Below are 26,540 nucleotides of genomic sequence, written 5' to 3' on the forward strand. Positions count from 1 at the left end.
TCAGTCAAACGCGTGGGTGACCTTCACGCGCTATCAGTTAACGCTGCATGCCTCGAGTTTGGACCTAATGACTCTAAAGTCATCCTCAAACCGAGACACGGTTATGTCCCCAAAAGTCTGGGCACACCGTTCAGAGCGCAGGTCATTTCTCTCTCCGCTTTGCCATCATCCGGCAGCGAGATCGATGGTAAACTCCTTTGCCCTGTCAGAGCGCTTAGGAATTATACTACACGCTCCGCCGCTGTCAGGCGCTCGGAGCAGCTTTTCGTTTCGTTTGGTGGGCGCACCAAAGGTCTCGCCGCCTCGAAACACAGCCTGTCCAGGTGGATAGTGGACGCGATTGCAGCCGCTTATGCGTCTAAAAATCTGCAGTGCCCGCTGGGTATCAGAGCCAGGCCACGCCGCTCTGAGCCCCTTATGTGTGTGCTTATGTACTGCGCTAGCCATTCTTGTCCGCCCGGTTCCCTGTTATAGTGTTCCCCGGGTTTCTCCCTGGGACTCATTCAGTGGATGCGGGGCACGCACAGCGTTGACAAGGGAAGTTCCCGTAGCGTAAGCTTCTTACGCAATACGAGAGAACCTCTCGTAAGAGAACGTACTCGGTTACCTAACGTAACCTCTGTTCTCTCTAGAGAGGGAACGAGTATTGCGTAACCCGCCGTGCTCGCGCCACGAGCTCACTCGCTTCAGCGACAAAAACCAGAGAATAGCAGCCTCTGAACCTTCTTTTATAAGCTAAGCCACGCCTCCTCACACGGGCTGTGACGCGTGAGCGCGCCCAGCGCGCTCATTGGGCGTGACGTCACGCTAAGGTTTGCGTGACGTCACGCGACTTCGCTTGCTCTAGGTCTGCTTGCTGCCGCACTGCGTTGACAAGATATTAAATTAAGGATAATTTTTTGGCTTCATATCTCGAGAAAAGATGACTTTACCCGTAGCGTAAGCTTCTTACGCAATACTCGTTCCCTCTCTAGAGAGAACAGAGGTTACGTTAGGTAACCGAGTACGTTTTAGACCCTCGAAAACGGAGACTGACGGACTGACCCCGTCAGTCAAGACCGAAGCAAGACACGCCACTTGATGCAAGTGACGCATTGACCCATTATAGCAACGACACCTCAGACTGACAGAAAATTAAAAAATACACGTTTAAAAATAAACGTGAATTTAGGCTACTTTAGTTTTGTACACATTGTCATGTTAATTATAATCAAATGCATTTTGTTTTATTGACCACAATATTATCATTGATATTTGTTTGAGAAGGGCACTTTTGATTAATTTTGAAATAGGGCAGGGGCTCGAGCACCCAAAGGGACTCTCTATCAGGCCTCTATTTCCCTTCTTTTGAAAAAATGACCCATTAGACTTTCTTCCGTCCAATAAGTTATATATTAAATAAAGGTTAAAAATAATTAACAAATCACAGATTCTATTACACTAAAATATTACATATTTTATACATTTTACAAAATGTCCCAACTTTTCTGGAATTGGGGTTGTGTGTGTGTGTGTGTGTGTGTGTATAAAAAATGTTTTATAGCACAAAGAATCACCACCTCACAGCCTTTACAAATGAAGAGATCTGTGTAATGACAGCGGTTTAATGCATCTAAAGTATATTCCAGTTATTAAGGTATTTTCCAGTTATTAGTTATCTGTACAAAATGTTTTAAAAATCATGATTTCTGTACAATCATATTACTAAACATAACTGAATCAGTAACATAGTCATGTGATCATACATGTATATTTCTTCAAACACACATTCATACTTTCACGCACTCATGCACAGACACGCTGCTAAGATTTTCATTACAATTGTGACTTCCTACAAAATCGTGAGCAACTTTAATGTTAGTAACAAACAAATACCAGCAGATATGTTTGATTTTGGATGAAGAAAATAAATAAATTACTAAATACATTTGTGAATAATACATCAGACTTACATATATTATTTTCTAAATTGAAACACTGTATAAATGTATTAATGAACACTTTACGCCCAGTGTGTGTTTAACATTTTATCAGCTTTTTGGAGAGATCCGTCCACAGAATGATTCGTCCATGGTTAAAAGGTCAGCTGCGGGCCATCACTGTATAATTACAGCCTTAGTACTGAGCATATTCAGACTGAAGGGACTGTGGAAAGAGAGATTGACATTAAGAAACTGATATGAAAGGACATGTACATTGTGCAAAGCATTCTAAAGGCTGGAATTCAGTACACAACTTATACAATCTGAACAGATTTTAAAACACAGAGGTTAAAGAGAAAAACCGTGCATCATACATTAAATGACTGAGGATCACATACTACCAGACTTTCAAGTAATTCCAAACACACAAAAACTTGTGCAGAAACAAGCGCCTCATTGCTAGGAGATGCAGGACAAATTAAAACAATGATTTTCTCATACTAGAGAGATTCATAGTCTAAAGCTAAAAAATCAAAGTCTGTGACCATCATACACAATGTGAATTCTCTGTGAGATTTACCAACTCCGACTGTCCACAATCTGCAGACTGACCTCTGACTCCTCCAGAGTGCTAATTGGGAAAAAGAAATCTAGGCAATAAACTTAATTTAATGTTTGGCTCTGTCTTTGTTTGTGTTGGCCATGCTCCCTTTACATTGCTCTCCTTTCCTTCATGTCTTTGCTGGTTCGTTGTTTGCTTTGTGGTGTGTTTGCTGTTTGTTTGCCTGTGCTTATGGTTAAACACTGTTCTTGTTCTAGTTGTGTATTTGATCTGGTCTCTAGCTCCAGTGAATCCTTTTGCTTTTTTCCTTCCAGTCTTGTTCTAGTTAGTGTTTGCCTTTGTGCATCTGAGTCTTTTTTTTCTCTTTTGATTTTATTTCTACTCTAGATTTTCATCTCCAGTATCAAGTTTCTATAATTCATTACATTTATATAGCGCTTTTTCTGAGACCTCAAAGCGCTTTACATAGATGGGGGAATCTCCTCAAACACCACCAATGTGCAGCATCCACTTGGATGATGCGACGGCAGCCATATTGCGCCAGAACGCCCACCACACACCAGCTTACTGGTGGAGAGGAGACAGTGATGAAGCCAATCAGTATATGGGGATGATTAGAAGGCCATGATGGACAGGGGCCAAGGGGCAAATTTGGCCAGGATGGGGTTACACCCCTACTCTTTTTTGAAGGACATCCTGGGATTTTGAATGACCACAGAGAGTCAGGACCTCGATTTAACGTCTCATCCGAAGGACGGTGCTCTTTTGGCAGTATAGTGTCCCCGTCACTACACTGGGGCATTAGGACCCACACAAACCACAGGGTGAGCACCCCCTGCTGGCCTCACTAACACCTCTTCCAGCAGCAACATGGTTTTCTCAGGAGGTCTCCCATCCAGGTACTAACCAGGCTCAGCCCTGCTTAGCTTCAGTGGGCAACCAGTCTTGGGCTACAGGGTGATATGGCTGCTAATACTAGTGCTCTGCAAGTTTGATCTTTTGTTTTATTTTTTGATTGCAAGTTCCAGTCATTTTATTCCTAGTTTTCTTTTTTCTTTCTTTTTGGTTCTTTAGTCATAGTTTTGTTTCAGTTTTATTTTGCCTCTTGTTTTATTTACACTCTGTGCTTGCCTGTTTATCTTGTGTCTTGTCTTGCTCATTGCAAGTCTTGTGTTCAGTCTTGCCCTGCCCTGTGTCCTGAGTTTTCCTGGCCACTGATTCACTGATACACTGCCTGGCAGCCAAGACTGGATCTACGTCTGTGAGATCAAGCATCAAGCCTCAGGTTCCTTGGGTTCCTGCCTGGTCCTTCCCACCATCATCCCGCCTGGTGCTGTCTCCCAAGCTGTCCTCTAGTCCTAGTCACCCAGTCCTCTAGTCCTGGTCTCAGTGGTCATCCTGTCCTATTGGTTAAATTGTGTTGCATGTCTCATTCTCCTTGTTGTGCCTTGTCTACAGTCCGGTTAATAAAAAACTCCTTCACTTTTATTCTGCGCCTGGGTCCTCTCTCTCTTGTAGATTCCTGACAGATCTTGACACACGGGGTTAATTCATGTATGTTTCATGTGCAGCAGCAGCAGCATGTCTGTGATTTTATTGGCAGTAGTAAGTCTGCCAAGACCATATTAACATACATTAACATAGCCACATCCATAACCATGCCAATCTCTCTGAGAGTTGTCATGACAGAACTTAAGGTGGGGTCACATTAGCAAAATTTCTGCAAATTTCAGGTCCATTGTTTGTCAATAGTGCAGCGATCTATGAAGCACAGCTCACACAGAAGTCACTTTCAAACCTAGTAGCTTTCTATTGGACAAAACAGTGAATTCGTATGACCAGTAAACTGATCACCTGGATTCCTTTTCAAATGACTGGATTATGACCATGAAATTCACCAAACAATGGTATACTGCACCTTTATAATATTTATGAGGAACACCCCAATATCAGTAGTTATTTGCTGGAAATCTTTGCCTCCGCTGCAACTCAAATCTTATTTGTATTTGCATATATTTAAATTTGGTGAACTAAGTCTATCATTTTTTTTTGTTCCACGGAAGAAAGAACATACATGTTTGGAGTGACATGAAGGCAATGCCCCATTCACACCACCAGTGACAAACAGCACGCATGTTATACAGTGTTGGGGGTAACGCATTAAAAGTAACATAATCAGATGACTTTTTCTAGTAACTTAAAGTAATGCATTACTTTTAAATTTACAACAAAATATCTGTTACTTTTTCAAACAAGACAAGCTACTTTGTTTTGTTAAATTACACAAATATACTTTATGTATTTAATCTCACTTTATTAACCAATGTCTTTGCTGCTGACCAATTCAACCATTTAGATAAACCACATTTGTTTATTTTTTTTTTTATTGCTGAAGTAAGAGTGTTCTTCTCCTGCATCCTATTGTTCTGCTTTCCAGCAGCTGTACATGTGTGAATTTGCATTTCCTTCAGCCAGAGGATTATTAATTTCACCTTTGGTTTGAAAAAGCCTTTAGATTAGCCAAAAATATAACTTTTTTTTTAAACAATCAAGCAAGCCCAGCCCATGTGAGAAAAAGTAACACAAAAGTAACATAATGCATTACTTTCCATTAAAAGTAACTACAAAGTGACACAATTGGTTACTTTTTTAGGGAGTAATGCAATATTGTAATGCATTCATTTTAAAAGTAACTTTCCCTAACACAGAAAGCAACAGTGACCGTTGGCGTCAGGATGTAAGTGTCTAGTGACGTGACAAAGTTGGGAAATGTTTAACAATTAATAGGAGTGAAGACTGTGTGAGTGAAGCTCACGTCACCTGTCTCGAGCATTTGATTGCTTGTTTGCTTTATTAGACAAGTTTTATAAAATTGTACAAGAAAGCCCCAAATTTTTTAATTGGAAGACCAGGTCATATATGGAGTGAAATCACTATCAAATTTAACATCACACAATTTAAAACTTTTAAATAAAAACTAAAATCCCTTTCAGCTTGTTCCCTAAAATGTTCATCATTTAGATGCAGCTTTAGATGTACTTTCAATGTAACCCTGCTCAATTTATTGTTAGTCTGCAATGTTTCTGTCTTTATTCAGTTTTTCCCAAATGTTAAGAGAGTCTATTATCTATAAACCATTTGGAAACCCTTTCAATCTCTCTACTTAGCTCAGCTTCAGCATTTTCTTTCCCCTTATGAGAAACAATTATTGCTGCATCATCTGCATATAAAAAAAGTACATTAGAAAAGGCTTTTTTAAAATCATTAAACCCTGTCGCTTTATTACTTTTGAGTTCCTTTGACTTTTTAAAAACACTACTCTCGAAAAACGAAAAACCACCAGGTACAATACCACATTTTTCATAATACTCCTTAACTAATGCATCATTAAAAATGCCAGTTCATGCTTGAAGCTTATTAACCAATTTTTCAGCAACAGTAGTGAAAAAAACGACTTAAAATAATCTGCTACCTTCCTCTGATCAGTCATCAATCTTCCATTAAGACTTATTCTTGAACATTTACCCTTTTTTACCCCATTTGTCTTTTTTTCTATACCCTAACTAATTTAAACCTCCATAATTTTGTGTATCCTTCTTCAATTTACTGATCTTGTCCTTAAAAAAGTTATTTTTAGCTTCTTTTATCTTATCTCTTACCTCATTTATTTCAATTCTAATCCCTCTTTCTTTAAAACTATCATTACGTTCCTTAATTATCTTTAAAATACTGTCTGTCATCCAAGGCTCAGTCCTTTGCTTGATTATTTTACTGTGTTATGGTACCTAACAGCGTCAAAAACACCACTTTTACATATCTTAGAGTTATCCGATACCAATATAACATCAATAATAGTTTTGCTTTTAAGAGTAATTCTATTTGGATTCAAAATGATCTGTTTCAATGCATATGATTTACAAAAGGAACTAAATTGTTTAAAAGGTTTACTGTTCTATATGATTTCCTTGTAAACAAACAGATATGATATATGGGTGGAAAAGAAACTTTCAGCAGTCTCAGTGAGTTTTATTCATATGATAGTTCTTGTTGGTAAGATGCAATGAACAGTTTATGCAGTTTCTGCTGCTTAAATGTTAATTATCAGGGACAAGAAAACGGATTATTGATGAATGACGTTTAGGAATTTTTGGGCAGTATGTGCAAATTCTCTGTCACTGGTGCTGTAAATGGGGCTCAAATGATGACCGAACTTTTAGATTAACTACCATTAAATTACAAAATCACATTGATTATAAAAATCTAACATAAAGATAACATTTATACTGTAGCACAGAAGTGAGGCCAGAGGAAAATTTTAGGAAAAACCTTAATTGAAGGGAAATTAGTAGCAGATGGAAAATAAGCAGAGACAGCAGAGGTAGCGAGTGAAAGTCAAGGGCCGAAGACGAAGGCGAACACAGTCTGTCAGACGGTCACTCACTGGAATGGATCTGCTGAGGTAGCGTCCTGGAAACCCACTAAGCCCAGCGCGGAACGGACCTCTCCGAGGGCTCGGCCGACTATAGCCGCCTCTGTTCATAGGCCTGACTGTACGACTAGCACTAACGGTGCTGTTGAGGTTAGCGTTGGCTTCTTGATTGAAGTTTACATGGGAGGGAGGAAGTCGGGGGTCAGCAGTGGTGTACCCAAAGCTGAAGCCAGATGGAAGTGCTGTGGGACACTGGGTTAGGGCAGGAGATGGGGAGGGCATGAAAGAGGAAGGAGGTGTGCTGGTTTCATCATCACTGAAGTTGTTGTCATTATAGAGGTTGCTGAGGGAATGGGCTAAACGGGGACTGAAGCTGTTCAGGATGCATAAAGGGGGGTTAACAACATCTGTAATGAACCCCATCCAAAAAAAAACAAACACCCAGGCTGTGCATTCACTTCAATGTACCTTTTTAGATTACTGGCGGAGGATGAAGGGCTTCGCGTCAGTCTTTGTGGTGCAGTGGTGGAGGAGAGGAAGAGAGGAGCTTTGGAAGACTTGGGAGGGGAAATGTTGCCCGGTGCTGGGGTTATCCCACTGCCAATAAATAAATAAAAAGACAAATAGCAGAGCAGTTTATTAAAAGGAAATGTTGAAATAAACAAAAATGTCCTCATGAAAGGAAGGAAGCTTTCTTTCCAGTGTAATACTTCAATATAAGCAATCCTTTTCAAAACAGGAAGTGAATTTATATCTCAGCAATGCTTTTGTGCATGGAGTAAAATTAACTTTTTCACTCACTAGCCAATTTTAATTTTAATTTCCCCTATTTTACATTTATTTTACCCATCATCTAACACTCACTTAAATGTTCATCTTTAAAAACAATATACATTTTTCGTTCCAGCACAATGTAATGTAATCTTGTGATGTATGGAGTTTTGCATTTAAAGTGAATCATTTTAGTAGTTTAGTCTGTTTTTTTATATTCATTTACACAAAATAGACTAAATTATTATCATATAATGCTTGGTTATCAGCCATAACAAATAGTGGCTTTTTACTACTGACCAGAATTTTCACCATTGCACCTTTATTTATTTTACCTAATTTATTATAACTTATATACCCCCCCCCCCCCCCCCCCCCAAAAAAAAAGAAAAATTCAGAAATTACCCAAATTATCAATATCATTAAATGTGTTATTAAAACTGTTTCTGACTCATTGATTGGCTTTATCTAATCACTTTTATTCAGGCAAAACTTTACTTTTTAAGTTGGAAGACGTGTCACTTCTTGTCTAGTGTGTGACCCTCTTTACACTTTCTGTTTGGAGAATATCATAACCCGCCAAATTGGCTAGTGAGTTGATATGCGTTTTCTTTTCGGCATTTGGCGGGTTGGCAGGTGTTAAACTTCAAACCCTTTAATTCAAAAATCAGTTCTTCTTACAACCCAGAGTGATTTCATTGGCTTAAAGAACACTCTTTATTTAGTGTAACTGAAGGTTTACCTAAGCACTGTGGTTGTAGATCTGGGGTGGCGTTGGCCCTTTAAGGCTAGTAGTTTGTCTCCTTGCGTTGGAATCATGTCCTCTTCTCTGAACTCATTCTGTAGTGTAACAAAACAGTGTCAACAACAATTTTACTGTATTGTGCACTCAAATATGATTGGTGGATTCAGTTCCTTCAGCACCTCATCCACACTTGCTGGCTTCAGAATGGTGCTGTCGATGGACATGTTGTCCACGCTGGAGATGAGATGGGACATGTTTCTCTCCTGCTGTCGGCTTTGCCTCAGCTGTTGCTGCTTCTGCGTTGAGCGATGGAGATCACCTTGCACCCACATACTGTGCTGCTTCCTTAAGACAGAGAAACAAAGCACTTCTGAACATGACCTCTGTGCAAGACTTGATTTTCCTGCTAAGACAAAAGCTGAGATCAAATCCCCTGCAATAAAACAATAAAACACACCCCTGGAGAGAAGACCTCAAAGAAAGAGCACAGGACATCGCCTTGCCCTAACTTATCTCCTCATTTATAATGTATCCTCCCTCTCCCTACTCCCTTCCTTTCCCCCTGATTCAAGTCACTGAAAGTTCACTGAGAATGTCTATATATCACATGCGATTGGTAAAATGGTGTCAATTTCATTGCAGTCATTGGTATTATGAAAAAGATTGAAAACTTAGGAGAATTCTGTTCTCCTTTTTGGGTGGTGTCTCTTCTCTGATAATTCTCTCCTCTCCCCCGAAACCAGGTGTTACCCCCTGGGGTACATGAATAGACCCAAAACACCTCTATAAATATTTGTACAAGCCTTTTGGACTGGTCTGGGTATTTAAGGGAAAGTGGCAGAGCAGTCTTTGGGAATCTGTAACCAGAAAACCCCCATGCAGTGCTGTGTCAGTGTCTTCCTGAGTCTTGCACTCGGAACACACTCACACACCACTGTGTCTCTGTCAGGTGCATTTCTTACTCTTAAGCCCTATTCGCACGGGATTAGTATTACCTAGGGACCTCAGGTAATTTGTAATAATCGCAGAGGTCGTCTGTGATTTTTATCCCGTGCGAATCTGCCATGTCTGTAAAAATGTCTGTAAAAATTCCCCCGAAAATTACCTACCGTATTTCGACCAACACAGGGGTCCTCTGATAATACCAGTCCCGTGCGAATCCCCATGTCTGTGATTTTGGGCTGGTTTTTTTTCAGCCTATCGTTTCATAAAGAACGTAATAACCATTATGGGCCGTTTAACAGTCCATTTTACGTCTGTATTAAAACTATATTAACAATAACATCTCTCGATATGCCAAACTCCAATCCGATTATAGTTGTTCTCGAATAAAAACTATGAAGTGCTGCACAAGAGAAAACAAACTACAGTAAAGACGTGACCCGGAAGCTCAACTCGGACCATTGTCATGGAAACGTTAAACTAAGCATTTTGGCGCAATATGGAAGCTCTTTTGGAAAGTTTGGACGCTTTTTGTGGTAGTGTTGGGCCAAGAGGGGACGACTTAAAAGAGATGGGCAGCTACCAAGAAGAGCTTTAGGTGCATAGGTTATCACGCACGTGAACTCGACAATCGACTACTGTGGACTTCGACCGAAAACAGGAAGAAAATACAGGTATGTGCGCTGGCTGAATTAACATCATTTTTATTCATATCTTTCACATCTACTGCAGTCAGATTCACCGCGTGTTGACTCTGAAGGAATCACTCACATGGCTGTGCACTTGTAATGACACATCAAGGATGTTAAGAGGCTAAAAGCAGGTTTAAAACTTGCCCCACTGAAGTCAACAGGGTGCAAATTTTAAAAAGAGGATAACACGGTGTAGGCAACACCGATTTTTGTCGTTGTTCTCTGTACTGACAGCACTCCAAATTTACAAAAAAATGAGCTCAATGTTAAAATTGACCGGAGTTCTCATTTAATGAACAAATAATTGAAAATATGGGATACCTAGAATAACTAAAGATCTAAATTAAAGCATAATCAATATTTATGATTATTTTCTAATAAGAAACACGATCCATGCAGTTGGGTTGACGGGTGGTTCTTACATCTGAACTGTTATGTCCCTATGTGTCTCAGTCTATCTGTAGACTCTTTCACTTACTGTTCGAGAAAGTGCTGCTGTGGTCCAATGACGGAGCCCGGCCTGCAGATTCGTATCCAGGCAATGGCCTCAGGCGCTGTGAAGCGATAATGCTTCATCAGGTAGCAGCCTATCAGAGTGCCTGTCCTGCCAAGGCCAGCTGTGCAAAGACAGTGGGAAAATAATTTAGTGGAGAAAACAAAACAATTAAAAATTACATAAAAAAATAAAAAATTCCCATCAAAGACTAAGGGCCAGATTTACTAAACAGGGCAAATTAGCATGGGATCGCAATTCCAAAAAAGTGCAGATGGGAGTGGAATGTTCTGCGCTGATCTATTGACGACATGCAAATTAAAGGGTAACTAAACCCCTGGTCACCCAGCCTGACTCCACCCACTGGCAATATTTGAAAAATGCTGGAAATGGGGGGACGCATCTGAGACGCGTCTCTCTGTAGGCAAGGGCGTGGTTAGCTGGTACCCTCTGATGTCACAGGATACCACAACTTCCAATAGGAAAATTCAACTACAGTAGCCACCGTTCAACCTGAAGAGGGCAGCACTCAGACGTTTTTACACCATAGATTGTAGAATTAAAACACTTTAAACCCAAATGTCAAAACATTGGACCCACCATGAAATGTTGGCCAGACAATTTCAGGATCATACAATTCTTCTACTCCACTATTTTACATACGAAAGTGCACCTCATTCCAGATGCAATAAAAACAAGATGCCGTTTCGTCACAAATCTAGATTCTAGAAAGTGTCTCACCTTTGCAGTGGACGGCCACGGCACCCTTTGCGCTCTCACAGATGTGTAGAAAGCGTCTTGTGAGGAGATCACTAGGTGTGGTGCCGTCTATGAAGAACAAGTCGTGATGTTCAAACCCGGCATCTGTGAAGCGCCGCCCTTCATAGATTTTCTTGTTCAGTCGCACAACATCTGTCACACTGTGCTGCCGGAAGTAGGAAAAGTAATATTCTGGAGCATGGAGCGGATAACCTGAAAGAGCCAAAACAGTCATCAGTTCATAAGTGAGTTACTCCACTGATACTATCAGTTCACAAGTATGCGTATTTGGCGGGCTGTTAAAATGCATCTGATCACTCTGCACAATAATCTAAAAACAGTGTGAATCAACACTACAACAGCTAAAGCAGAAAACATTACAAAATATATGTCACTGACAAAACTTTTGGCCATGACTATAAATGGTTTTACTAGCCATTTTTAATGTTTTCCTATACTTATAGCAAGTTTAACAGGGTTTTGGGAAACAACTGCCATTGAATAAAGAATAAATAGCAACAGGGTTTAACATTGATCCAACATTTGTTAGGGCAGTATGTACTACCTTTTAGGTGCAAATCTAATGTTCCAGCTTACCGTTCTCTATTTTGCTCTTGGGATGAGGTCCACTGAAGGCCAACAGTTTTCCTGGCACAATCCAGTTAAAATCACCATTTTCCACACGCTTGTAATGCAAAAGTTGAGAAGATACACTAAAACTTTTGAATCCATCAAAAATATACATAACTGCTTAATTAAAGTGAATTTACATGAGTCTTGTGTATCCTTAATAGCTTTTAAGGGATCACAATGGGACAATAGACAGTGTCCCCAAAACAAATAGACAATTAAATACATGTGAAATTGATTACATTGTATGACAAAATGTCAAACCAATTGATTTTTTTTTTTTTTTGCAATGACTTTTAACCAGTAAAGTAAATTTTCCTTAAGTTCACACAGGTTTTATATCAGAGTGAACACAAGTGAAGTGTTTTGCTTACAAAATATACATTTTTCTTTAATAAAAGCCACTTGATTTGATATTTTGATATTGCATCCTATTATTATCACAGTTATTCAATGTTAAATGGTCAAAACGTTTTGGGGCCACTGTAGAGAATGAAGCAGTGCTGTACACTAGAATGAAATATTAATATTAAAGAAGGTGATACCTCATAATGTTCATATTCTTCAACATCAAAATTCTCAAAGTCAAAGAACCCGTGCTGCAAGGCCTGAAGAGAAAATTAAGAATAAGATTTACGTTTCATTAAATAAAGGCAAATCATGAATCATGAATTCCATGGAACATAATGAAAATCTAAATGCTTCTAAGGAAATGCGTATTTTCAAATGAGTCCATCATGCATAAATCTTAAGTTGGGTGATAGTTCACCCAAAAATGAAAATTCTGTCTTAATTTACTCACCCTCAAGTTGTTCCAAAACTGTATTAATTTTTTTCTTCTGCTGGACACAAGAGAAGATATTTTGAAGAATTTGGGCAAACAAACAGTTGATGGACCCCATTGATTTCCATAGTATGAAACAAAAAATACAATGCAAGTCAATGGGGTCCATCAACTGTTTGGTTACCAACATTCTTCAAAATATCTTCATTTGTGTTCAACAGAGGAAAGAAACTCATACAGGTTTAGAACAACTTGAGGGTGAGTAAATTATGATAAATTTTTCATTTTTGGGTGAACTATCCCTTTAAGATAAATCATTGATGCTTAAAAAGATAGAATGGTAAGGTTTTATTCAACCTCACATACTTAAATCATGTGTCAATTAAAAGCACTACCATCCAAGTTGTGTAATATCTCACTGGCTGTCAACCTTATTTCATTCCTGTCAGATATTTCCCAGAACTCTCCACCCACAAATGTCTTTCTTTGTATGTTGCTTCCTGTAAGTAAGTTATCAGTTATTGTGTGGCATGTTCTTAATGTAATCCGTCTACTAGAGCCTGTGCCAATTCTTTCTCCCGTGTCAGATTGAAAAGACAGATAATTGGACTAAAAGATTACGTTCTGGGGATAAAGTGCATTGTACGTCTACACTGTCTAGCCTTGGTCCAAAAATGGGTCAAGAATGTCACAAACTTTACCCTTCCTAAATATTAATAGTTCAAACAGATGGTGGTGCTATTGAAACAAACTCTTCCCTTTAATAACACTTACCTTGCGTATTCCTTGTAAACAGTCTAATATGGTTAGATCATATGTGCAGTTCCCAAAAGCAGCATCTCTATATGGAAATAAAATAACATTAAATAGATTATGTAATAATAATTCTAAAAAATAAAGTTTTTTGGAAATGTATGATAAAGTGTGTGTGTGTGTGTGTGTGTGTGTGTGTGTGTGTGTGTGTGCAAACATACCTCAAAATTGCCTACACTAGGGTAAGAAACATGTTAAATAACTTGCATATGATTGCGTATTGTAATAATATATGATTCTCTATTCTGAAGATATTGAACAAAGTCTATTTTTAGGGGTACGATTTTCACTTCCCTGCATCCCTTCAACATTGAATAGCTTCTTGTCCTTTTATTCTTATACATAACTGCATACCTTCTGACTCTTAATGAGCTCTTAATCTTATTTGTTAAGCGATTTACTGATAAACTTGGCTATTTAAATCTTAGATGCTCTGCTATTTCATTATTATCAGTTGTATATAATTAAAGGAGCTGTATGTAAGATTGTGGCCAAAACTGGTACTGCAATCACTTTCAAATTACTGTAGAGCGGTGTATCCCCTCCCCTTCCCCCCTGACTCGAGGTTGCCAGATAGGCTGCAGGATCCAGCACAAACGTTTATAGCTGCAGCTGTGGTAACTAGAGCTGAGCTGGCAACCCGGATGCCGAAACACAACTGACTTCGTGATTGGTAGATAGGTGGAGGGTGGGGCATCAGGCCAAAACACAACATGACAACATCAACATCAGTTGAGGGCTGCAACTTCACTTTTAAATGACAATATCCTGGCCGGACTACTGTTGTCAGTGATATAAGTATTTGAAATGAACATGATTTCTTAACGTCTAGTGACATATCAGGGCCATTTTATGATTAATTGAAATACATTTCTTACATACAGCTCCTTTAAGGACAGGAATAAAATATTTTTTTGTAAAATTATATATTTTTAGACATTTTAACATTTGAAATGAGTTAAATTCCCTATCTGTCAGTCACTACAACGTTATGTCGACTGACAAATGGCATCCCCACTATGTTATGTTATGAACCACTGAACTATGTTACGAGAGTTGGAGACGCAGATGCTGGCAAGCTCCCAAGTGAGACCCCATTTGTCAGTGGACATAACATCTCCGTTCCCTCCATCAGGGAGCGAGGGTTGCATCAGTAACCGGTCCCTCCAAAGTTCTGAGAACTGTTAGCTGGGTTAGAGTACTAAAGATGAGTGTTTCAATTGTACTATGGTACTGTTTAAGCTGTGCCTGACATAGGTACAATTGGAACAAAAAGTACTTTTTGTCTTTATGAACTAACTGTGGAAAATATGAACTATTTAAAGATATTATCGATCATTATTTCTATGTTTAATGACTAGTTTTTGTGTTCCAACATGTTCCAATTGTATTCGGTCTACCCTACTATTCAAAAGTTTGGAGTTGGTGAGATGTTTTCATGTTTTTGAAAGAAGTCTCTTATGCTCACCAAGGCTTCATTATTTACAGTAAAAATACTAATATTGTGAAATATTATTACAATTTCACATAACTTTTTTCTATTTGAAAATATTATAAAAATGTAATTTATTCCTGTGATCAAAGCTGAATTTTCAGCATCATTACTCAAGTCTTCAGTGTCACATGATCCTTCAGAAATCATTCTCATATGCTGATTTGCTGCTCAAGAAAAATGTCTTATTATTATCAATGTTGTTTAATATTTCTGTAGAAAACTTTTATTTGAAAAAGAAATGTTTTGTAACAACGTAAAAGTCATTACACTTTTTGATTAATTTAATGCATCCTTGCTAAATAAATGTTTTAATTTCTTTTTAAAAAGGCCTTTTGAATGGTAGTGTACAGACAGTATTATATAAGACTATGGTAATGAGGTGTGACTAGCATGATGATCAGATCAGATCAGATTGAGCATGTGTGTGCAGTATCTCACCTGAAGGGCAGGTATGACACATTGGTTCCAGAGATCAGGGCCCGGTACACTTCCTCTGGAGTTCTTTTTAAGTAGATTACCTGAATAACGAAGCGAGACATAACTAGCAATTTCTCTAAGAGACTCTGAAACAAGAGTGGTGTGAATAGCTCTTGTTCTTTTAATCATTTTGTCCCTAAAACATGAGGGGTAAAAATTAACACAAATGATCATCTTCTAAGGTTATGGAACGGGGGTGTCCAAAGTCAGTCCTGGAGGGCCACTGTCCTGCAAAGTTCAGCCCCAGCTTGCCTCAACACTTGCCTGGAAGTTTCTAGTATGTCGAGTAAGGCCCTGATTAGCCGACTCAGGTGTGTTTAATTGGGGTTGGAGCTGAACTCAGCAGGCCCTCCAGGAGAAGGATTGGACACCGTTCTTATAGAAACACAGAGCTGGACTCACTGCATAAGCACCGATGAGCACGGCTGCATTGGCTCTCTTTCGTTGGTCATAACTGGTGTAATGGATGATGCGCTTTCTGGACAGAGTGAAAGACTGCAGATATACAAAAGACATATTCATGTTCAGATAGTTCATCCAAAAATGACAATTCTGTCATCATTTATTCCCCCTCATGTCATTCCAAACCTCCATGACTTTCTTTCTTCTGCAGAACGCAAAACATGTTAGGTAAAATGTTCATGCTGCTTTTCATGCTCACTTTAAAAGTAGTCCATATGTCTTGCCATGTTTCAAGTCCTCTGAAGCCAGAGCACAGTAACTCGCTTGACGCCCGCCCTAAATATAGTGTATGATGCTTATGGACTACAGTTGTAGTACTTTCATGGTGCCTTTTTGTCATTTTTGGATCTTGACAGCCACCTCACAATTCACTTTGAATGTATTGAAAAGAGTAGAACATTCTGCCGATTACATCTCCTTTTTTTTGTTTAATGGAAGAAAGAAATCCATACATGTTTGGAACAACATGACGGTGCGTAAATGATGGCAGAATGTACATATTTGGGTGAACTGTTCCTTTAATAGTGCATATAAGGATACTTAAGGCTCTGGTTGTCATTCATATGCTTCTTGCCTTTTTAATTTTGATTTTGCTGTTTTGTGTAGAATGATACTGCATTAACAATGTCTCAGACAGAGAAAGATGAAGTGAATTACTCAGTTTACCTGCAATCTATTTCTCATTACATTAAGCCAATTAGGTACATTTATTATTTATTATATAGTTATTTAACCCTGTAATTCCTGGCATAAAATAATAGTCTGTTTTTTTTTGTTGTTGTTTTTTTGGGGGGAATGGAATACTTTATTTATATGACCAAAAAGTAATTCTGATAGTTTGTAATGTAAATCGGTAAGATCTATAAAACAGTATAGCAGATTACATGCATTAAGTGCATATATGTTCAAAGTTCTGTAGTTTTTATTGTGGGGGCAAAACAATGCAATGCAATAAAATTACGGTTGAGAGATGAACAAATAAACGTCCCTCAAAAGCCTGATGTATAATATTTGATACTCACATTTTAACATGTTTTTTCTAAAAAAAAAAAAAAAGTGAAAAATGAACCTTACAAAAAAAAAAAAAGAAAAAAAAAATAGAAAGCAAGGCTAAGTTGCTTCAGGTCAGTAAATGTTCATCTTGAAATATTAATAGCAATAAAAAAAAGAGGCTATTCTTATGTTTACTTTATAAAAATCAGTGAAGACTTCACAGCAAAATATGGGAAATGACATAGAGTGCCCTAAACAAACACATTAAATGCCACTACATTAGTCAGTACCAAACCTGGAGTTATCTGTTTTAAAGAGAGATATTACAATGCAACAAATGGAAATTAGGTTTAAAATGATAAAACAATAGATATACTGTTAAAAATGAAACAGTAAAATGGTTATCAAACATAAGTGGATCATGTTGTAAATCATACTCTGCTAGGAACTTTGTGAACTTGAGAAGAACCGACTTCATACATACACTAAAAGAAATCACCAAAACGCTAGTGGTTCAAAAGTCAAACATGGCGAATGATGTTCTGAGACAAGCTGTACACTAATGCCACTCGGTTTAATATTTCAAATCTAAATCAACAAATTCCAGATGTTTTATGTGCTACTTTAGTCCAAATATTTTTGTGCCCACTTCACACTAAAGACAAGCACATACTGTCCAGAAACACCTTGAGCCCTATAGCCCTTAATCTGTCAGCTCCAGATACAAAGATAGTCATTGAAGTTCAATCCTTCATGCCAGAAACTTCTGTGGTGTCATTATAGAGACGTGTAACTCACAGTAATAGAGCGCTCTCTGCTGCTCACTGCAGAAACTGCTTCCGACTCATTATACAGTCTTGCAACAGATAAAATAACTATTAATATAAACATTATGACCATGGCTGCTGGTGGTGAAGGGATGTGACCACAGTTAAGGTTTTACAAAACTGAACTATTAATGGTGATTTTCATTTATTTTTGTAAGGCTGGGCTTAACCTACCCATTTGCGGGGGATTAGCCTTCATCGTTTTCCAGGAAAGCATATTTAAGTTCTGTTATGTAAGATTCATACATTTCTATATACTCATATTCACGTTTTGAAGTTTTAACCTTTTTAATGGAATGAGAGAAAAATGGTTTTGAAGTGTCTCAGCCAACCATTCTGATTTATTTTAGGCAACCAAACTAATATGTCTGCTAACTAAAAAGGCTGTTCTCAATGTTTATCAATCAGGCCAAATATGAAAGTGAGTAAAATATGAATTTCTGGTTAAGGAATACAACAAGCACTGTAATGCAAACACTGAGCCATTTGATTCAAAGAAGATGATCTTACCTTTAGTTTTTTGTTCAGTTTGCAGCAATATCTGTACAGCATTGCCAGATTGAGGGGTCCAAAATCTGCATAAAAGCTTGAGACAGAAATGGACCATAAAGTCACCATTTGTCATGAAATGAAACAATCAAATATGAGCAGAATTTTACATGGTCAGTTAAAAACGTACTTTTCATATATAAATTCATCATCTGTGCAGAAGAAATGTGTGTTTGCTGTGCTCTTGGGTTTGCCTCGGAGAGTAGCGAAATACAGTCGATCTGGGGGAAAGAAAATAAAGATGATGGTAAACCGCTTTAAATCTCTTACAAAACACGGCCTATTGTATATAACTGGACTATACTGAAAAAAAAAGTTGCTGCCTTAATTTTTTAAGTACAATCAACTACTAGGATATTTAAATCATTTCCATTTAAATCTTGAATATTGTGTAACTCATAAAAAAGTTGAAACTTGCTTAACTTATTTTAATGAGTTAAAGCAAGGTAAAAACATATGTTGTTATTGATCATATACTTTTTTTTACAGTGCATTCTAGCAATCTGAAGATAAACTGCAACAGGAAGCAGAATGTAACAAATTTAAATTACTTTCATTATATTATGTATATTTGAATGTACATGAATAACAGATCTGTAAATAATTATATTGTTTTAATAACACTCGTGAAATTGATTACAAAGTGCAACATTTTGTAACATTAAAACAACATTTTGTTTGACTAATTCTGGCATATTTACATATGGTGCAACAATGTTCATGAATATGCATGGCCCCATCAAATAAACCAATAAATAAACAAACGTTATGCTAGGATATTGATGTTATACGACATTTGCATATGGATTGGGCAGATTAGAAAATAGATTTTAAATTATATTTGCCTTTGAACCTTTGTTTTATAAAAAACTTTATAGTAACTATATTCATCTTATTACCTTTGATAAACTCAGAAGATCCAAGCAGCTCATTGTCATCTCCCATTTGATTTAATACTGAAACTTCAGGATGTTGAAATATTTCCACGAGTTTCTTTTCCCGTTGGAACGTTATACTGGAACATCCGGTAATTTTGAAAATAAATGTGTTTAAAAATAAATCCGTTATAACGAAGACAACACAGTCCTGTTATAACCCACTTCTGTGTCCTATAAGCTCTTCTGTGTCGAGAATAGACTGCAAATCCTCTAAGTCTCCTCCGAACAGAAGGTGAGTTAAAAACATCATGTTTTCCATCAGTTTAACCTCATAAATGTTCGTGTCCTTCAGTTTTCCGTAATCTTTTGCACTTTTATTGTGCTGGAGTTCCCTCGCACGTTTTTTCCACGACTGAAAACTTCACGATACAAGTTAAAGAGACATTGCCTAGTTACCACGTGCCACACCACCACACAAATGCGTGTTGCTAAGGAGGGGGCACTTTCGACCAATCAGAGGACGCAGAGCCTGCTCTGTTTTGGATCACAGCTTTTCTCAATCGCTTTGATACGTTTCTCGAATCATCCTTAAGATTAGCAAAACAGTGTGTGCATTTATCAAGCCACTTCATACAAACAGCAGCACACAATGGATTACCTGCAAAAGCGTGTCACTCGCTCAAAAGCCTTAGTTCATCTCTCAAAAGTAAGTATTTATGTCAGTGAACATATGAGTGCCATCAGAATTACAAGTCCTTGTGTCATTTTTCAAAAACAAGATAGTCAAAATGCTTAGCCACGCTGTCAATATAACAGTTTACTCTGTCAGTATATTAAGATGTGAACTATTTTGATGACAATGATTGAAAATGCACAAGACTCACTGTACTTTATATGTAGCCTATGGCATATATACATTTTTAAAACTGTACAATTTTACACAGTAGGCTACTCTATATGGGATATTGATTGCATGAATCTGGATGGGATTCACAGTTACACTTTTACTGAATGTATGAACACACACACACACACACACACACACACACACACACCACAATAGTGCCCTTATTTCATCAGAAACATGTCTACAATCTGGGCCTCTTCTATCTCTTCCTCTGGTTTACCTCCGTACTCTTCCACCACACATCCTTACTTTTCTTCTTCCTGACTGTTGACCCTGTTTGTTTCCTTATTGTTTTTTGTAACACTGAGTTGTGCTCTGTCTATACAGTATATGCTTGCCAAATGATGCAATGGTTGATCTAGTGCTTTATATTCCCCTTCATTAATGAAATTCAGAATTCACCTTCACAATTAACCAATTCAGGACACATTTATAAAAATTAAAAAAAGTCTAAAAGAAATGTATAGAAAATATGCTTGACAGTTTATGACAAATAGTTCAACCATCTTGCATTTAATGACTTGAGATGTTTTGAGGGGATGTTGAGATGTTATTCAACAGGGAACCAGTATAATATATTTTGATCAACATGGCATAAGCATTGATCATGTAGGAAACATCAGACAATTGTACATAATCAATTGCATTACTGTACCAAAGCATTTACAACTTGTTCAAAATAACTATAAATGTTATTTATGATGTGCACAAGTAACTAGATAATGTGGAGGTTGAACAAGTAGTTTTAGGAATTTCAGTTGTGATCTTAGAAACGCACCAAAGCGACTGAGATGCATGTTACATGATTTAGCCACAGAAAGGGACAGAAATAAGAAGTAATGTTATTTTTGCATCCGACTTTGTTGAAGGAAATATTTCACATATTACCCAGGAACATATTTATAAGCCTACCTGTGAAATAATTTGAACTTTGCAGAAGTGTGTATAGACAGACAGATAGATAGATAGATAGATAGATAGATAGTAGACAGATAGATAGATATATAGATATATAGATAGATAGATAGATAGTAGACAGATAGATAGATATATAGATAGATAGATAGATAGATAGATAGATAGTAGACAGATAGATAGATATATAGATAGATAGATAGATAGATAGATAGATAGATAGATAGATAGTAGACAGACAGATAGATAGATAATAGATAGATAGATAGATAGATAGTAGACAGACAGACAGACAGACAGATAGATAGATAGATAGATAGATAGATAGACAGACAGACCTGTGATGTGTGTTATCCAGGCTGTTGGTGGCACCATGGCTGGACGCCTGCGCTTAAAGCGCCAGTGTCCCCTCCAGGCCGGCACATGGGACATGCCTTCATTGAGGTCCGTGAATGGAGGAAGAGGATAATGCTGATGAAGAATCACATCCTTATGTCGTCCCCCATTTAAACTGGAGGCAGCCGAACATAATTTGAGTCACAGAACAGAAGAAATAAGCTGCATTTCTCCAGAACTCCTCGCAGCTCAACCCGCCAAAGTGCTACGAAACAAAGGTAAGAGCGGCTCAAGTGACCGCCTCGGGTTACAGCTCGACTTCAGAAAGGCCCGGCTCCGGTGCTGTCAAAGGTTTTCGGTTACTCTCAATTCCCATAGAGGTGGGAATGTCACTGTTGAATTCTCACTCTGATTGGGCTTGAGATACGACCTCTGTGACACATTGGTATTGTCTCCATCAATCTCTGCCACTATAAAGCAGCATGGGCTTTTCACCACTGCAGCCGTCTGGAGTCCCTTTCTCTTGTTCAAGGGTCAGTGGCTGTGGGACAGTGCTAAGGTAACACCTGAGATGAGGACATGCTTAGAGGCCAGAGTCCAAATGGAAGAGGGTTTCTAATAACAGGCAAGGTCAACCACAGCGTTACAGGAGAGCTTATCAGCGCTGTAGATATTTGAGAAACACTGGAAGAAGACTCTTCCCCACTGGATGCGGATGAAATGAAAAAGCACCAAGAGGTAAATGCTGCTTGACATGACATGATTTTTAACATGAGATAAAAGTATGTTATTATGACATGGCTGACTGATTGGTCAGTCACAGCATTCTAACATCAAATATTTTTGCATAATGACTGCTAAACTGTATTATTGACCATCGTCCCCCATTTATTGTTCACTATAAAAAGTAATTCAGGGGACCTGTTGTAACCGGTCCTACTCGATTTGAACCAGCAACTTGCGCGCTAACAAGGATACTAAAGACTACAGTCTCTAGCATCAGTCGCTAGTGTGCCTCTTGAGATCAGGGGAGTTTACACGCACAGCTCTTACTAGATTGGCTTCGTTTCAGTCACCTCCCCAAAACCTCACTCCCATCTAAGTCACGGCACCAAATGTATCCGGTCCTACTCAACACGCTCTTAGCGGGATTGAGTAAGACCATGGGAGACAGGCGCGCTAACAAGGAGGCTAATGCACCTCTTGAGTCCAGGGGAGTGAGGTTTACATGCACAAACCTCAGCTTGCCTCCTTTACATTACCCCAAAAATTGTTATTCATTGATTTAATTTAAAAAAAGAGGGACGTGTAATGTGTTTTGTGGATTTGGAGAAGGCATTCGACTGTGTCCCTCGTGGCGGCCTGTGGAGGGTGCTCCGGGAGTATGGGGTCCGGGGTCCTTTACTAAGGGCTGTCCGGTCCCTGTACGACCGAAGCAGGAGCTTGGTTCGCATTGCCGGCAGTAAGTCAGACTTGTTCCCGGTGCATGTTGGACTCCGGCAGGGCTGCCCTTTGTCGCCGGTTCTGTTCATAATTTTTATGGACAGAATTTCTAGGCGCAGCCAGGGGCCGGAGGGGGTCAGGTTTGGGGACAACACGATTTCATCTCTGCTCTTTGCGGATGATGTTGTCGTGTTGGCCTCATCAAATCAGGACCTTCAGCATGCACTGGGGCGGTTTGCAGCCGAGTGTGAAGCGGCTGGGATGAGAATCAGCACCTCCAAATCCGAGGCCATGGTCCTCAGTCGGAAAAGGGTGGTTTGCCCGCTTCAGGTTGGTGGAGAGTTCCTGCCTCAAGTGGAGGAGTTTAAGTATCTTGGGGTTTTGTTCACGAGTGAGGGAGGGATGGAACGGGAGATTGACAGACGGATCGGTGCAGCTTCTGCAGTAATGCGGTCGATGTACCGGTCTGTCGTGGTGAAGAAAGAGCTGAGCCGCAAGGCGAAGCTCTCGATTTACCGGTCAATCTACGTTCCTACTCTCACCTATGGTCATGAGCTTTGGGTCATGACCGAAAGGACAAGATCCCGGATACAGGCGGCCGAAATGAGCTTTCTCCGCAGGGTGGCTGGGCGATCCCTTAGAGATAGGGTGAGAAGCTCGGTCACTCGGGAGGAGCTCAGAGTAGAGCCGCTGCTCCTCCACATCGAGAGGGGTCAGCTGAGGTGGCTCGTGCATCTGTTCCGGATGCCTCCTGGACGCCTTCCCAGGAAGGTGTTCCGGGCGCGTCCCACTGGGAGGAGACCCCGGGGAAGACCTAGGACACGCTGGAGAGACTGTCTCCCGGCTGGCCTGGGAACGCCTCGGTGTCCCCCGGAAGAGCTGGAAGAAGTGTCTAGGGAGAGGGAAGTCTGGGCATCTCTGCTTAGACTGCTGCCCCCGCGACCCGGCCCCGGATAAGCGGGAGAAGATGGATGGATGGATGGATGATTTCATTTAATGTTTAAGTAGCAAACATTATTTTGTTTAGTTCTGTGGATATAATTTATAATACAAATAAATTATAATAAAAAAACTTGAAATTGTGTGTAATTTAAAGTCAAATCTCTGCATTATTTGATTTTTTTTTTTTTAAACAATTAAGGTCAGCTCAATGTAGTTTGTTGGTTGAACAATTTCATTTGAAGTTGTCATTACTCAAAAAGATTGAGTCATTTTTTTTTTTTGAGCCAACACATTATTTTTTACAATGCTGTTATTGTTAAAACTAGGTGAAAAACTTAACCTTAAAAAAAATCTGAAATGTTACCTTTACTTGGCAGCTACAGTAACTGAAATCCATTTGTTTAAATTAAAGTACTAGAAAGACAAAAGCACACAACAAAATGTAACCAAAAACTTAAACTACAATTAAAATGAAAACCAAAAATATAAATATAAAAGCTAATTCAAAATATTGATAAAAACTATATATAAATAATACTAAAATAACTTTTTCCAGTTTCATAAACATCACTGTGGTCTCTTTCTTCTGATATAATAAATTAATAAAAAGTCTAATTATTTATTTTTTGATAGGAAGGAAGCTGGATCTTCCGATCATTATTGCAAAATAAATCCTGACAGTTTATTTTATTTTCAATATGTTTGTATTATATATGTTGTTTATTGTGTTCAAATATTCCTTTCTGACTTTTAAGATGACTAGCCTCTCGTAACTTTTTTGTATCATATCAGATTATTCTTTTAATAAGGTGTAATGCACAATTATTTGTAATCACATTCTAATCATCAAAATATTTATCTGAAGATTAATTTTTATTATTTTATTAGATAATTTGTATAATTGTAAAGTTGGAAATGATGCTTCTTTGTCATTTTATTTTAGATAGGTTTCTCAAAAAAAATTACTACAAGGATAGAAGAGATATATGAGATGCTGTTGTGTTGTTATAAAATTGTAAAATACCATATTAATATATCAATAATTAAAGGTTTTGATTTCAGTACATGAATTGCTATCATTCATATATGTGTCCTTTAAGCAAAATGTCATTATACAGAAAACGCGTCAGAGGAGTGATATTAACGAATATTGGGTCAAATGAACTATTGGGATCTGTGTGAAGATCCTGAAGCATCAGACCAAACACAGTGCATGAGAGAATATCCTCCTTCAGTCATGTGCTTCATCTCACCTGCACACAGTCATGCCTCATCTATTTTCGTCTTAACCCGATCATTTCAATCAGCCAATTAAGCAGCATCTTAAGGAGCTGTGGGAAAAGACAGCCAGGGTCAAGGCTGACGTGATAATCTCACCATGAGAAGAATGACTGCTGAACTATGGGGGACGAGACATCCCAGAGACTGGGTCACCTGACCTCAGCCATGCAGTGGAACCAAAGCCGGAGTAGATGACAGCATATGGATTAACTCAATATTATTGTTTATACACTGTGAAATATTATATGAGACAGCATATGTTTTTAGATTGCTTTAACTCATCAAAATAAATGTAAACTTTTTTAATAAGTTATACAAGACAACTCCTTTTTTTAAGTCAGTTTAATGTAATTTAAGTTGAAATGACTTAAACATCCACATTGATTGTACTTATAAATTTAAGGAAGCAACTTTTTGGCTTTAATAAACGTAAAAAATTAGGAGAACAAAAAATAATGTCTGAAGCTGTACAAGCAAAGTATAAAGTAGAGAAGAGGTCTGAAATAGTCTATAATAGAGTAAGTTTTCCCAAACATGACATAGACTGACCTACAACCAGGAAATCCCATGTGGTTTCCATCAGGAATTTCCTATGAGGTTTTAGAATGCCTTTAACGAAAAGAAGTGCACTTTAAAAACTACTGGCAGATAATAATAATGAAATAAAAGGCCACTTTAAAGAGAGTGCACTTTCACGACAACAACTGACTTCAGTACACTTTTAAAAAGTTCACTTGTAATAATGTCAAAATAAAAGTTTTACTTCAAAGTACGTTTTAGATTAATGTTTAAATAATCTTTTGTCATGCTTTGAAGATACACTTATTTTGATGTATATTGACTATAACATACTAAAGCACACGTAAAGTACTATTATAAGTTGTTAACCGTAGTGTGTTATTCCATATAGGCCTACAGTTATTAGATTGCAACTTCATAATTACTAATATACTTATATGCTACACGTTTTAATAGAAATGACATTAAAATAGGCTATATTTTAGTTTACCATAATACTTGTCAATACATAGGCCTACTGTATGAAAATACACTTCAATATAAGTAATTGTGAAATTACATAAAGATGTACTTTATACTTAGAGTAGGCTCAAAAATATTACGAATTACAAAAAGATATTACAAAATATTACGTTCATTTCGCACTTATAGGCTATTTTCTTTTATTCGAAGTATTATTACCGTTATAAGTACTTTAGTAGGCTTCTTACAGGTCTGTAAACATTTGAATAGACTTTCACATTTTGTTTTACGATTAAGGTTGCAAATTCAGCATACGTTAATAAAGATAAAAACTTAAAGTTGTTAGTTAACGTTAATGAGTAAACACATATTTTGTTTGTCAAATAACTTTAAGATATTTTTCACTTCAAATAATTTGAATATACGGCGAAATCATGTTTACATGCTTGAAAAAAAATAAACACTCATTGGCTGGTCAAAGGCGGCGTGAGCATGACGTCAACAAGCGTAAC

The 26,540-nt window shown here is 38.0% G+C and overlaps 1 protein-coding gene across 4 annotated transcripts; it reads right to left on the minus strand.

The window, feature by feature from the left end:
• Positions 1-1,375: 1,375 nt before the first annotated feature.
• cdc14aa (cell division cycle 14Aa) lies at positions 1,376-21,541 on the minus strand. Of its 4 annotated transcripts, none has more exons than XR_013821718.1 (15): positions 19,245-19,713; positions 18,476-18,566; positions 18,307-18,382; positions 15,917-16,009; positions 15,476-15,555; positions 13,504-13,570; positions 12,491-12,553; positions 11,913-12,000; positions 11,298-11,528; positions 10,542-10,680; positions 8,609-8,774; positions 8,427-8,524; positions 7,382-7,510; positions 6,926-7,165; positions 1,572-2,145 (listed from the first exon to the last, which is right to left on the minus strand). XR_013821718.1 is itself a non-coding variant. In XM_079876113.1 (15 exons), the coding sequence occupies exons 1-15, from the start codon at positions 19,288-19,290 to the stop codon at positions 2,116-2,118; spliced, it is 1,758 nt and encodes a 585-aa protein (XP_079732239.1). In that variant the 5' UTR covers positions 19,291-19,713; the 3' UTR covers positions 1,595-2,115. The 4 variants fall into 4 exon arrangements, 3 of the variants coding, with proteins under 3 accessions (XP_079732240.1, XP_079732241.1, XP_079732239.1); XM_079876113.1 differs by having other exon boundaries at positions 1,595-2,145; positions 6,926-7,286; XM_079876114.1 differs by lacking the exons at positions 6,926-7,165; positions 19,245-19,713 and adding an exon at positions 21,384-21,541 and having other exon boundaries at positions 1,376-2,145.
• Between the last annotated feature and the right edge of the window lie 4,999 nt (positions 21,542-26,540).

This window comes from Squalius cephalus (assembly GCF_949319135.1).
Source record: "Squalius cephalus genome assembly, chromosome: 7".
Classification (NCBI taxonomy): domain Eukaryota; kingdom Metazoa; phylum Chordata; class Actinopteri; order Cypriniformes; family Leuciscidae; genus Squalius; species Squalius cephalus.

What these genes read in the sequence shown, in the direction of transcription:
- cdc14aa (XM_079876113.1), bottom strand. Translation starts at nt 19,290, where the DNA reads ATGGGAGATGACAATGAGCTGCTTGGATCTTCTGAGTTTATCAAAG. An exon ending in GTGTCATACCTGCCCTTCAG is followed by an intron (nt 13,571 to 15,475) that starts GTGAGATACTGC and finishes ATTTCCATATAG; the next exon opens with AGATGCTGCTTTTGGGAACT. An exon ending in TCCGCCAGTAATCTAAAAAG is followed by an intron (nt 7,287 to 7,381) that starts GTACATTGAAGT and finishes CATCCTGAACAG; the next exon opens with CTTCAGTCCCCGTTTAGCCC.